The 14,817-nt window shown below is 40.4% G+C and overlaps 2 protein-coding genes across 5 annotated transcripts in view; one reads left to right on the forward strand and one right to left on the reverse strand.

Annotated features, from left to right (window-relative positions):
- The first annotated feature begins 7,063 nt into the window (after window positions 1–7,063).
- On the forward strand, window positions 7,064–9,220 carry id2a (inhibitor of DNA binding 2a). The gene is made up of 3 exons (XM_027172226.2): window positions 7,064–7,557; window positions 7,813–7,873; window positions 8,617–9,220. Exons 1-2 carry the CDS (start codon window positions 7,213–7,215, stop codon window positions 7,867–7,869), a joined length of 402 nt encoding a protein of 133 aa, XP_027028027.1. The 5' UTR covers window positions 7,064–7,212; the 3' UTR covers window positions 7,870–7,873; window positions 8,617–9,220.
- Window positions 9,221–10,905: 1,685 nt separating this feature from the next.
- The window catches only part of kidins220a (kinase D-interacting substrate 220a), a 48,846-nt gene continuing 44,934 nt past the window's right edge, over window positions 10,906–14,817 (reverse strand). For all 4 annotated transcript variants that reach the window (XM_027172225.2, XM_027172224.2, XM_027172222.2 and 1 more), the window contains one exon: window positions 10,906–12,378. In XM_027172225.2, coding sequence (XP_027028026.2) covers window positions 11,476–12,378 — 903 coding nt within the window. In that variant the 3' untranslated portion in view covers window positions 10,906–11,475. The remainder of the gene's footprint in view (window positions 12,379–14,817) is intronic.

Raw genomic sequence — 14,817 nt, forward strand, 5'->3', positions numbered from 1 at the left:
GCTTTTTTCCTCAGGACACTTTAGTAAGAACTGGTATAACTTTAAAGATAACAGACTTCCTTTGCTAGCCGGATCCATGGATGAGGGAGGCAGGATCGACGAATCAAGGCAGCATCGATTACAGCTTTGAGAATAACTGACTTCTTCATGAAATGTCATTTCTGGTTGTGTCTCTTTCAGCAAGAAATTAAATTCCATTTGAATGACCATTCCACCTCATCAGAGCCTTGATAAAAATAACAATCTAGATTCCACGTTCAAGAGTTTATTGTCATACGTACAGAAAGGAGTTACAGAGTTACACAATATAATTGAATTCTGACTCTGAGACTCCTCCAGCAAACTGTCACATTATTTAAGACAGGAGGAAAGACAATAAAAAATACATCACTGTGTGCGATGCTATTTTTTCAATTTCCAGTAGAGTTTCTCTGACATATGTAATCAGATCAGTGCTGGTAGTATATTTACATTTAAGGAGTTATGACCGACTAAACAAAGAGAAACACACATCAAATAAGATGCCTGTGTGCAGGAGGATTACACAGAGACATCTGACACATTGGGTGTCATCTTGTTCATCTAATACATAAGAAAGAGAAAATTTCCTTTAATCATTGCAAAGGTCCAGCACTGATTTACAACTTAAAACTTTAAATTTGATCAGTAACTTTATCAAATGAGGTGCAGGAATCAGTTTTCATAATATCCTGATTGTCTGGAGAACACATTGAAGACAATGTTTATTCTGACACTCAACCAACGACAAACTGTGGATGACTTTTATATTCATAGATTCGTAAAATAATTTTGTGCTGGAAACTAAAAACACGCTCTGCTACAGTATGTGTTACTGTAATTTAATTAACAGATGTTTTTATTCTTAATGTTACGTGGGTCTAATATCTAAGGAATCATGGATACTGGCTAAATGTTCTTCATCCTGATCCTGGTGTATTGCTGCTCTACACACTGTAGTATGTGTTGTGATCAGCAGAACACTAAACTCTCACTACAGAGTATTCCATGACCAAGGTTCACTAAACTGTAAATAAAAGGAAAGCAAGTTGAGCGTAAACATTTATCTTAACCAAAGTTAAGACAATAAATCGGTGAATTAAAAGCAGCTATCAGTTTCACACACTGAATGAGGCACAGCAGGGTTTGATTTCTCTCCCCCCATTTTGCAGTTTTGTTTCATATCAAAACGGAGAGTCCTACACTGACCCGCTCTTCCCATGCGCTATATAAAGAGACAGAGAATTGAGTAAGAGCTCGCAGAGAGCCAAACCCAGAGAGGAAGTGGTGCACGAGAAACCTGCTGTTTTCTGCAGTCGGCGCCAGGGTATGCAGCGCTAGAACCGACGGAGCCCGAGAACAAAGCCAGGGAAGTCGGAGTGGCAAAACGCTACCACAAAAACCAACCAGTTGCAGGCTGACGCAGGATCAGATAGCATCAGGCGGTTTCAGATCTCCTACAAAACTCTCGATTCCCGTGTGACACTTAAGACTGTGGCGTGTGGGCCGAGAAAGTAGCCTTTCAGGATACAACTTCCCTAATGCACATCTCTTCTGTACTTTCTCTGTACTGCTAACAGGCCTTCGAAACAGAAAGTGTTGATTTTTTTAACACTATGGCCTTTTCACTGATTAACTATCATTGGCAACAAGCCAACTGGCCCTCACGCAAACACACACAAAGAAGTTCTCTATGTGTTATTACATTTTGTTAAAAAAAAAAAAAAGATGAAAGTTAACATCAAACAAGCACGATAAAACATTCATTCATTTATTTTCAGTAACTGCTGTATCCTGTTTAGCTTATCCTGGTAACACTAGGTGAAATGGTGAGCACTCCATCACAGGACACAGCTACTTATTTCACAAATAACTATGGCGCCTTAGGGAAGACAATTCACCTATATGTATGTTTTTGGACCGTGAGAGGAAAAAACATTGTAGACTGTGTGAAAATGAATCCAGGCTTGACTTGAACAGTTGACAAACTATGAAAGCTTTTCAGCTCTAACAGCCCACACTCACTACTACTGTGAGCAGGAAGGTGAGATGACATGACTGATTATTTGATCAATATTAACTGGATGTCTTAACAGACCACACTATGGAAATCACCTTGTCATTTTTAAGGAGCAAGGGTGTGGAATTTGGCGTATTGAGAACGCTGATTGAACCATTTGGAGTCCCTGGGAATCCAAATTTCCTACAATTCACTGCAATTTTACTCACAATGCGTTCAGAGACAGTAACACACGCTTTACAAAGTTTCAGTGTGTGCTCTAAAGCCAACACCCATATAATTCTCTTACAATCTGACAGAATAGTGATGTGTAGTTGATGTCTCATAAATGTTAATGAACTTTTACACAGGAATTGGGAAGGAGCATGTTATTTGGATTACATAATTTGAAAAAAATAAATGCACTATTTACTTGCGCTTTTAGATTTATGCGATTTTTATAAATTCCTGTTTGTGATCTCTGGGACTGAATCGCTTCTCTTTTAACATGACTCCAAAGTCACTTATGTCTTTTCCTCTTTCCAAATTTGGGGTCTGCCCAGCATTGTTATACATGCCACAGATCATAGTATGATGTTAATTGTTTAATTATGTCATGCACTGCACCTGTCCACAAGCATCTGTCTCTCCATTTATTTAATTTAGGATTTTTCCTTTAATTCATCACTGTGGCGGTGTCAAGGATTTTAGAAGAAGGTGATTGCATGTACAGATAATTTATCATGTACAGTGCAAAAAAATCAACCAAAAACCGGCGAAAACAAGAAACATAAACATGAACTGTGCGTATGATGCATGAGACATAAAGATTATAACCCGGTGGCACAAATGACAACAACACCATCTGACAATTACAAGAATTTACAACAGATACAACAGCAACAAAAGCTTGATGATGAGGAACTAAAATATTTGAACATGAATCATATTGCTCACAAAGTATAACAAGAAGATCAAAATGTGATGTGATGGGGCTGATGGGTAATGTAGTTCAGCACCGATCGGTGCTGCCAACAGTTTTGTGTTAAAAGGCAGTTCAGAAGAAATGAAAGGAGATGGTTTAAATGCACAGCAGGTAGTGTTACAGTCTCACAGCTTCATGAGTTTAGGTTACTGCCTGTGTGAAGTTTTTGTGCATGCTCTCTGTCCTCCTGCCTCCAAAAACAGGTGTGTGTGTGTGTGTGTGTGTGTGTGTGTGTGTGTGTGTGTGTGTGTGTGTGTGTGTGTGTGTGTGTGTGTGTGTGTGTGTGTGTGTGTGTGTGTGTATGCATCCCATCCAATGAGTATTCCGGCCTCACAACAATAGTCATGGGAGAGTTCCAGGAATCATTGTAACGGATAAACAGATACTGAGAGTAAAGGAGCAGAAAGGACTGGATTTACAGTAAATCAATAAAGTCAACTTGAATGTAATCACAATTACCTAAATAACTGGACAAACACTGGATGTTTTCTTTGCAAGCAATGAATTAACAAGTTATTCAATGAATCCTTTTTATCTGAAGGAATCACTGACTGTAAAAGTCTGATACCATTAAAAGCAATAGTTCATAAAGTAGGGTCCAGAGGCACAGAAGTGCATGAAGCATAGACACTTCAAAAAAATAAAATCTGGGTTTTGGTTGTGAAACTATCAGCTGAAATAAAGTACAATATTGTTTGTATTTCAGCATCAATATAGCAGTTAGTTTGTTTAACCGGTGGCTTGGATCGAATTGCCTTTTTTTTTTTTTTGCCTTTAAATAATCCCAGATTAAACCTAATGTCGTCTGGAATAAAAAAAAAAAGCAACGTTGCTCAGTAAATATTTTTGTATATTTAGATAATAATTAGAATATAACTCTATATTGATGTGTCAGTGGGATTTAGTTTACAGTTCAAGAGGTCCCTGACTGAAAAACGTTAAAGAATCTAATCAATAAAAAAAATGGCACCACCTTTCTGGGGTACAAAACAAAACAATAAAGGGTAAAGCCACGCCCACCGAGGGCTCGAGGTAACTACAGGAGTCTCGCGCCGCACTTCGCGGTGCACGCGCCTGGAACGTTAGAGAGAGAGAGAAAAAGAGAGAGAGAGAGAGAGAGAGAGAGAGAGAGAGAGAGAGAGAGAGAGAGAGAGAGTTTTTATGGTACCTAAGAGAGGATGACTCGGATTTTAACTTGAATAAGTAGCGAAAGTGTGAGATATAGACGAGCGTCCGGTGTCGATGTGGATTAGACCGCAGTGCAGAACTAGACGTTACCGGTCAATGCGCTGATCTCGTGACGCGCGGAATCGTTTAAATCGGTACGGAAACTAGCGTAACGGTCCGTACTGTTGTTAGCGTGATGCTTTGGCTTTTTGTAAACAAATCAAAAGAAGCCAGAATTTCTCTGTTTCTGAAGTCTCTGTAAGTGGAGAAAAGGGTGTGTTGGAAAACGAGTGTTGTTAGTTTACATGGAATTCCCACGTTCTCTCAGGACGGTGGTGTTGAACGGTGGAGGAGAGAGCGCGCGGGCGAGCGCGCGCGCGTGCAGCTGCACTGAAGTGGAACAGCGCGTGCGGGGCGGGACAGACACTTAGACGCCGACTCGCGGAAAACTTCTCAACTTTCTGGCAACTTTCTAATGTTTTTACTTTTTTCGGCACGTCTCAAAAGATCTGCACAGCCTGCGGACTGAAAAATGCACCCGTTTTAAATATATATATATATCTTTAAAAACATGCAGCTCTGGTGATCAGTAGACTAAAGAGGCATCGAACCGAGTATAATATATTAACACACAGAGTGTTTATATGTCTACATTTAGTGCATCTGAGATTTTATATGTTTATACCAAGAAGGACACTTACATTGCATGTACAATTAGATTGCATAGATAATTGTGCATAAAGCAATAACTGTTTTTAGAGTAGCTGAAGCTGCTTAGTAGCATCACCTGGTTTCGTTTAAAAATGCAGCTCTGTTTTTCCCCCCTCTTTCTTTTTTTTTTTTTTTTTTTTGCTCTTGCACAACTCTGGCTGGATGACACGAGTTCTCTGAGTTTAACGTAACCCAAGAAATGCAAATGCCTGCAGGTGTGCGGGCCCCGGAGCGCGAGAGACTCATGAGGTGTCGGGATCAGCTCGGATCTCTCAGCACTGTGCGCGCGTGAACCCGCGCCCCCTTGTCTCCATAGCAGCCGCCCGAGCGGCGCCGCGAGACACGGGCCGCGGGGCCGCGCTCAATGGGGTGACGTCACGCGCCTGGCGCCAGAGAGTCTGCGAGAGCACGAGCTCGTTTCTCCTCTCCACCCTACACTGCACTGAGCTGATCTGCTCTGTCTAACCGGGTGCCAATTCATCACCTGTCAGGAGTCAGTCAGAGCGCCGTGCGAAATGTACACAGCTGTGAGAACAAAAAGAATAAAGGCGGGGTAAATAAATAAAACGATCTCAACAGATGTGAACAGGATCTCAGCAAGAGTCCCAGATCTCATCATGATAGAAAATAAGCCAAGGGTTGTGTGGTGCACTTGAAAATGTAAATGTAAATATAAGGGCAGTCATGCAGGAGCCATACAGTTACACAGAGAGAATTTGCTCATGTGCCTTTTTTTAATGTTTTCTGGAGAAGTGAAAATGAGATTCTATGAAAATTAGTGCATTCCAACACACACAAGCATCTCAGTGCATTCCAGCACATTTCTGCAGACGGTCAGATGGGAGTTAAATGTTGGGCACCAAATCTTGTTTGTCTCCCAGATCATTCCCTGATTAGGTATAATAAAGCTTAGGCTGTATGTTATGCTTGTCTGATTTATTTTAGATCCATCCACACAGCAACATCTACAATGCTTTGTTAACAGTGTTGCTATGCAGTCTGTGACACAGACATTTTCTTTTTCAGGTGAAACATTCGCTTTTTCACTAACCATTAGCACCAGAGGAGTCTAATCATTATTGCATAGAAGTAATGTATTAGTTCATATTTATTTAATAATCTGGTGACATAGACTGAAAATGTTCTTCTGCATTGCACTATGTGTGGATTTGACTTCATTCGCATTACATTCCTTGGAATAATCCTCATGAACAGGTTGGGAGGATGAGACACAGCCCTCAAGGCTTAAACACAGGCCTCAGTTACAGTGTGTGAATGCAGTGTGGGAATATTGACTCACTGCAAATACAAGCGTTCATTGTAACATATTTCCAACCATTAAAACAAAATAAATTCAATTCAAATTTATTTGTATATTAACAATTGATGTTGTCTCAAAGCAGCTTTACAGAACATAAACATAAAACAAAAGGTTAATATAAAGAATAATATAATACGAAGATTTAAGATTAATATTAGAGATATTTAAATGTGTTTGTGTTTATCTCCAACGAGCAAGTCTGGGGTGACTCAGGTGAATGTGGGGAGGAAAAACTCCCTTTAATGGTAAAGGAAGGAACCTTTAGAGGAACCAGAGTCAAAGAGGAACCTCATCCTCATATGGGTGGCACTGGAGGGTGTGATTATAAAAACCTGTTATACCTCCCATGAGCATTACAGACAACACCTAAAACACATGCACATTTTATTGTATAATATTACAGCCTTCACATTGGGAAGTCATAAGACACTACACTGATTCATTAATCAAAAAGAAATCTATATTGCAGTGATCAGGATTGTTTACACTTTATAACTAGCCACAGGATAATTGGGATCCTGTTCAAAGTGTGTGGTTTTTGTTAGTTCTGTGTCTTGAAGTGACTCGAATAACAAAAAAACGACACCTCGACGTCGAAGCAGTCTCTTGACTGGAGTGAGTAATTCTCTTGATCAGAAACAGGTACACTGAATTGCGGAATTAACTCTGAAAGCTGAAGGCAGTCAGCAGCAGCTCGCGCGCGCTCACTGGTTAAAAAGAACGGGGGAAAGATGGGCGGGGCTTGTGCGTTCGCGTCACGAGCCAATGGCGTGGAGGAAGAGCGAGTCATCGGGCCAATCAGTGAGGGATACAACGTCGCGTCAAAACCCACCCAGCTGGGTATATATTCAGCGATGACAGCTTGTTAATCCAGTGCGTTTGCATCCACACCGCCGCCAGCACAGTTACGACGAATAGTAATTATCTAAACAATAATAATAATAATAATAATAATAATAATAAAGGCATTATCTTTAAATCATCGAGAATTTCTTACAAAAAAACTTCAGCATGAAAGCTATAAGTCCAGTGAGGTCTTTGAGGAAAAACGGCGTGACGGAGCAAAGCCTCGGAGTGTCTCGGAGCAAGACCACCGCGGACGATCCTCTCAGTTTGCTGTACAACATGAACGACTGCTACTCCAAGCTGAAAGAGCTCGTGCCCAGCATCCCGCAGAACAAGCACGTGAGCAAAATGGAGATCTTGCAGCATGTCATCGATTACATCCTGGATCTGCAGATCGCTCTCGACTCCCATTCCGCTATCAGCACTCTCCATCACCCCCGTTCCGCCCAGGGTTCATCCAGAACACCTCTCACCACCATCAACACAGATATCAGGATCCTGTCCTTACAGGTAAACACGCTGGACGTCAACGTGCGCGATCGCGTGCACTACTACTTACACCGTGCACGAGGACACACAGAGACGATATTTCACTTTATAGATTACAAACCGTTTGGTTTAGACGCATCGTGCCATAGTTTCGACCGTGCATGCTATGTGCTCACGTGTATACATGATTATATATGATTTATGTTTTAAAACCGGTCCAGGAAGCACGAATCTGATTAACAGCTTAAAGTGTCTCGTCTCTGTTCCTTGTTGTAGACGCCGGAGTTTCAGTCAGACTTGATCACAGAGGACAGTCGGACACTTTACCGTTAACCAGGTAAATAAGTCTTATTTCTTTTTCTTCTGTCATGATTCTTACTGCTCTGATTAAACGATGGCGGTGAAATAAATGGTATTATTTGTAATTTGCAAATGTAATGCATTGATTGATGAATTAGTTAATGTGTAGATAGTCTGTCCGATCAGACACGTAAGTACATAACCATAAATTTTGTATACATCAAAAGTGCTGTGGTTTTTTATACATCCAATGTCCGGACAGTTTGATTATTCATAGGCATTAAATATCAGTTTGTATCAAAAATATTCGTGCATGTGGCCATTTAACGCTAACTAGTAATCTGATTGGACATCGTATTGAAGATCAATAGGCTTTTTAATTCTAGGTCGGATCAGCGTCTGTAGCGTTCATTGGACAGCTTTTATATTGAGATGCTCATGTTGGACATAAGGATGGATCCGGATTTAATTACATCCCTGTGTCCTATCAGTAGTCAGCAGGAGTGTTTCCTCTGGCCGTAGTTAGAGCAGCTCCATCTGGTCCGCAGCGTTTTGCGCCTCTCACTCGGAGTGTTTGGTTAAATGCTGGAGCTGCGGCTTCCTCCCTGGCGCCAGTCTGTCCGGATCTCCGGCCTGTTTGCTCTGTACTTAATGTCTCTCTCTCTCTCTCTCTCTCTCTCTCTCTCTCTCTCTCTCTCTCTCTCTCTCTCTCTCTCTCTCTCGTTCTGTGTCTTTCTTTTTCTCTCTGTGTCTCTCTCTGTCTCGCTCAATCTCTTGCAGGTGTTTGCTTAAGACGTGAACACACAGGACTTTGGGAATCGACCTTTTCTCCCCCCAGCTCTCCATTTCTGTTCTCGCCTGGATCTTTTTATTACTCCTCCTGAACGAAGAGGACAATGTATGTGATGTGTTTCTCAGTTCGGACATTGATTTTATTTATCTAAAGACTCGTTTAGTCTTTTTGTTTTTGGGTTTTTTTTTCCTCCCCTTTAAAGACGAAGAAGCACTATATTCCTACAACGGGAGGGGACAAACAACAGGAATGGAAGAAGAAGAAATCTCACCTCTTAAACGAGAGATTGGGGCTGTTTTGGTGAAGACGGTGTGAATAGAAGCCTGTGTGCTTCAGTTACTGTACAAAGTTTTGTCTGTTTTTCTTTCTCCCCGTCATTCTTTGGGCACGTGAAGGACTGGACGGCCAATCTGACATGAGCGTGAAACCTCGTGGACTCTTGAGTTATATATCCTGTATAGTTGCAGACGCTGGAATTACCACGCTGCAAAGTGTCATGCTGTATTTAATTATGCTGAAACTTTTTATAAAAGTAATTGTAAATCGTACCTTTTTTTTATATAAAAAAATAAATCAAATGCTTTATTTGAACCGACATGTCTATTGTAATCTATAGGCTTGCTATATTTAAGCAGCACTATGTTGGTGGCAGGTGCCGGACAGCTGTTCATGCTGTAAGTGTATATTTAGTCCACCTGAACCTATGTGTTCACTATGTCAAGTACAAACAAAACAAGAACTTGTTATAATTGTCTGAATTGGTTTAGTTATGGGGGGAGGACACTGGCCCACTGTTGGTGTATACGGTCCGAAAAATGGGCCCTAAACGGTACCTTTGCCTGTATTATTTTATGTTCTACGCCTATATATAATTAATTAGTGTAACTTTTAGGCCCATAAAAAAAAAAAGTCCTCAATGTACACCTTTTGCAGGTATACCACCCTACCCTGTTACACATTTTTCTTTAAAAGTTTAGCTTCATGGCCACTTGAGTAACAAGGCATGGTGCAGTTTGTAGTAAAAGGTCTTTTTTATTTATATATTTTTTAGGTCACCTATAGACTTCTGTTTTTCTTCCATGTTGTCTGACATTTTGAAACGCTTCCCCCTTCTCACTATCCGGTTCTGGCTTTATTTAAGACTATTAAACATTAATCATAGTCTACTAAAACACCAAGTATGCCAGAATAATACAATAATAACTCGGGCTATTCTGTAGGTTCTCGTACATGATACACTAGGTTTACATTGGTGTCTATGATGGTGTGGTGTGCCATTGTTTAGGACACAGCTTAGACTTGGGTACAAAAAAAGGCTTTTATGTTTAGTTCTAGAGTTAAACCTTTCCTGACTCCTTATTTATAATGAATATTAATATTATATATAAGCCTAGACTACATGTAACATAATTCAGGACCTTATTAACAATATCACAAAGACTTAACACTACAAATGTAAGTCTGTGTTACATTTGTAGCACTACAAAACTCTTATTAGCATAAATTAATTTTTGGAAAAAAAAAAATAATTTTTTGTTTAACAGACTTATTAGAGGCCAAAAATAGAGCGCATCTCTCTAAAAGACAAGAGCCCAGAGGATGTAAAACTGCGCTCATTCTTAGCCAGTCTGAGTCCAAGTCATTATAACGGGCATACATGTACTTTTTTGTAAACTGAAGAGTGGTTGAAATTATGAAGAGTGTGCCACCTACTGGCAGATTCATATTCACCCTGTAGTAATAGAAAACAATGCAACTGGACTCAAGCTCTCTATCCACTCAAGTGATCCACTCTATTTAAATACCAGTTCCTGTGATGATTAAATAATGATCCATGCTCCAAATTAGAGAACCTGTAATTAAATACATTAACATGCAGGCTATTAGAATATTGTGTGTGTGTTTGGTCACTTCGATCGACACAAGTTACATCCACAAAGTTTACAAAGCTCATGCTTATTTATGCCCAATAATAATAATAATAATAATGGTGTTCACGGCATAATTATAGAGAACAGGAAACACAAATATGACTGTTAATTACTGGCCAATGCTGATTCAAGGGAGCTATGGATGCCTCCTATTCAGTTAAAATGCAATATCACAGCATTTCTGTCTGCAATAATCGTAAACTTCATCCTGATGGACTTTTCAGAGTGAGAGGATTTCATATTAGTTATTGTGTGAACACGACAATTTGCACTTGGTTTCTGTAACACATACACAATGCTAATGTATGTGCTCTTGAATAGTATTAAAGACCAGAAACAGACGAGTTTGAAATGCATTGTTTATTACTTCCTGAAAGACGGTCATACATTTTGAGGAACTACTCATCACACTTCAAACAGCACACAAGATTTTCATAGAATCCTTTAAGCTTACACTAACATGCAGTAACAGCTTCACAACTGATTCATAAATAATACACAAAGCATCTACATAAATGCTACATTTTTGAAGTTGTCTTACATACAACACACGCATTTTCCTCTTTACTATTGTAACAGTTAACTAATAACCCACCTCTACTTTTTTGGTCACTGATCTAATGTAAATTCGACACAATTTCACACATAGCAGAACACGGTCCTAGTTGTAATACAGCCTACGAGAGTTACAGACCTAAATGATTTTATGATTGCATTGTTTCATAGCACCCTATTGACCACATGGTTGTTATTACATGAAAATCTTAAATTAAATACGTACATTTAGCTACTCAACACGTCCACTCTGCATAATTGCACATTAATCATAAACGAGAAGCAGGACAAAACTCTCTTTGTACCATCTCCTTGAACTCTCTTTGAATTCAGTTCATTTAAAAATAAACATTGTGCTCTTTATAGCACACTCTCTCGTTCTTCATTGCCCTCGTCCTGTGTGGTGTTCGTGCTCTTCATTCGCACTGTGAGGAGATTGTGGTTAAGCAGAGCTCTAGTGCCAGTGCTCGATCCTGGAGAAATTATGAGGCTGCGCTCATCTCCGTTATTGTTGTTGCTGATGGGTGAGTTGCTGCTGGCTGCCTGGTTCAGGTTTGTGACGGCCTGCGTGTGTGTGTGTGAGGTGGCCCAGTTCTCCTCAGGGCTGCTGGCATCAGACATCGCTTCTGAGCAGATGGACATGCGTATTGTAGTCACAAGGTCTTCCTCTTTTGACTTCTCATCCTCTTCCTGAGCCTCCTCACTCTCCTCGTCCTGTAGCGAATGATTAGAGGAGCTGCCGCTCGACCTCATGCCTGAGTCAGATGACTCTTTTTTGTCTATCCCGGCAGAAACAAAGCTCTTTTCCTGCACCCCGTTTTGCTGCTCTTCCCAGAGAAGGGGTGTGACATCAGTCTCCTCAGGCACACACTCCTCCTCATCCTCTTCATTGGGTACGCTGTGGTAGCGTGGTCCTGGACCTTTGGTGCGGCTCACGGAGGGTTTACGTTCTGGTTTCTCATCCTCCTCCTCTGTGATCGGATGGAGAAGACCACAGTCCTGGGTAGTGGAGTAATCCATCACATTCTCTCCTGCATTAGAGTTTCTCTTGAAGGTTTTGCGGCCTTCCTGCTCGCATTCCTTGGCCTTGTCTTCTATTCTCTCAGCCCCAGATCCACTTACCTCTAGCTGGGACATGTGAGAGATGTAATCCTGGTAGGCATTATGGTACTCTGCTTGCTGCCTGTCAGTCAATTTACTAATGTCATTGGATGACTCCTGAGAATTCAGACTGGACATGCTGGAAGTCCTGTGAGTCACGACCTGGAGGGACAAACCAAGGGTTTGTGAACGTTGTAAAGGAATGCAAGTAAACCAAAATAATCTGAATTTATTTTTTCTGGTAGTATGTTAGTCTGAGGGCAGCTGGTAAACACAATCATTGAACTATATTGAATCAGAGGTTAATTACTGCAGTGCTCTGATAACCCTGTCCAACAGATCTCGAAGATTTCCCAATTGCAGAGAAGCTCAATGTAGCCATTTAGCTAATTATTAAGTGCTTAATGAGGTATGCTGAGGGAAAACCCCAAACTATGTAGGCTAGCAAGTCCCCAAAGCTGGAGCTAAGATTCTCTGTACTGTATCAGAAGCTGTTATTGTTTCATCGGGTGTTCTTTTATTCATTCAATTTTCCAACATTGCAGTAATTTGAGTTCTGCTTGTTTTCGGTGGTGGGGTTTGTACTATGCACACAATCAGATATCAGCCAATTACAACGGTTAGACAACAACAAATTCTTCCCTTTAAGAATCTAGAGGGTAATTAATTCAGATTTACTTCCTTTGACTGAGGAACTCACAAATGCATTCTACCAAAACGTGTCACTGTTTTCCACAGATTCAAAATATAGTTGGAGTGTTTTTTGTCTTTTTCTACAGATGATAGTCATCAGCTTACCTCTATACTGAAACCAAGAGGTAAGTCTGAAGGAGCTGGAGAGATCCATGGCTCAGTTGGGAGAAGCCATTAGCCCAGACACTAGACAAAGCTGGCCTTTATAGACATGTGGCAAGCCAAACAAAATTCTATTTGCCAAAATAAAAATAAAATAATGAAAAATAAATCATCCCGAGAACACCAACTTCATAGTGAAGCATGATGGTGGGAGCATTGTGCTGAGAGTTACCATTAGGTTGCTTTTCTGACTAATGTGCTCCTTAAACAGTCACCGATTTTTGCTGGATGGACACCAAGAAGCTTCCAGGTTTTAACAACGGATTTAATAGTGCTCAGTGGGACGACCATTTTACAGATGCAAACTAATACATTTCTAGAAGTTTGTCCTGGATTTGGTCTGATAGCTCCTTGGTCTTCATGATGCTTAGGCATGTTCTTTAACAAACTTTCAACTATTACACACTGGTGCACTCCAAGCAGCTAATTATGTTCCGTTTGAGGGCAAATGTTCTGTGATTTCACAGCGCAAGACGAATACTTATGCAATCGCATTTTATGTTTTTTATTTGTAAATAACTTAGCAATTATGGATTAGTATCACTATAGCAGGTCAATCCATTTCAGTTCCAGGTTGTAAAACTAAAAATGTGGATAAATTCAAGGACCAGGCACCGTAATAAACAGTTTTAGACGTTGCAGAGAGATGCTCTTGGTAAATGTGGAGTGACAAGTTTGTGTGTGAGCAGAAATAGCCAACTGAATGTGTCATGAACAGCCTTTCACATGTAGCCCTGCATTAAATGTGTGTGTGTGTGTGTGTGTGGTGTGTGATGTGCAGCAGTCCAGCTCTTCACTTCCTTTGCTCATTCAGGTCAGAGAACACTCCGTTTGTCACTCAGTAAACCACAGGCTATTTCCACTCTACTGATAAACTACTAAAAAGCAGAAGCTGCCGTCTGTTCTTTGTTAGACAAGAAAGCTGCTGTGGTGAATATGTATGTTTCTCTGAAAGTGTGTACTAACAGAGTTGCGAAGGTGGATGTTTGTATATTTATAACTATAGAGCAACACAGCCAGACCAGTGAACCTAAGCTACATATTAATAGATTTAGACTATGAGCATGTGTTTAGGATTATAGACATGTATTTGTGCAGTGACCGTTTAAATACTTATCTATATATAAACATGGTGTTATGTGAATAGTCAGGTCTCACTTGCATGGATAAGGTACACGTCTTATCTTATAGATGGAGCCAAAAAGCCTGCCTTGCCTTATTAAAGCTAGCGTGTGCGACTGACAGTGCTAGCACCTTTGTTCTCAAGATGTCAGCTAACTGACTTTACCACAAAGTTGCACTTTAGAAGCTTGCAGATTGCATCAGCCTCCTTTTGGTCTTCAGTAATCTGTTTACGACAGACAGAGCGAGCGTTTGGCCATTTTTGTTTCCCTCTTCCTATAATTAAATTTACTTAGAAAAACACACATTATGCATGTGCTAACAAATATCAAGGAGACAAGGAGAAGATCACATTCCATTTGTGTTAATAACTGTTTAATCCGTAACACTGTACAACACATTTAAAGTTGTTAATACTTTCTAACCCTTCATTCACATTAAGGAACGACAAAGTGACAAGCGAGCGTTCGACACAGGGCTGCGAGTTCAGCGATGGCACAACAACCGACATTTGAATTGAGAATTACTCAATTCTATACAAATTAAGCATGCTGTGATAAAGTGTTAAAGCAACCACTATCTTAATTCCCCAGATTACTAGTATGTTTTGACCCATGCAGTCCA

This window comes from Tachysurus fulvidraco, chromosome 12, assembly GCF_022655615.1.
Source record: "Tachysurus fulvidraco isolate hzauxx_2018 chromosome 12, HZAU_PFXX_2.0, whole genome shotgun sequence".
Taxonomy (NCBI): Eukaryota; Metazoa; Chordata; class Actinopteri; order Siluriformes; family Bagridae; genus Tachysurus; species Tachysurus fulvidraco.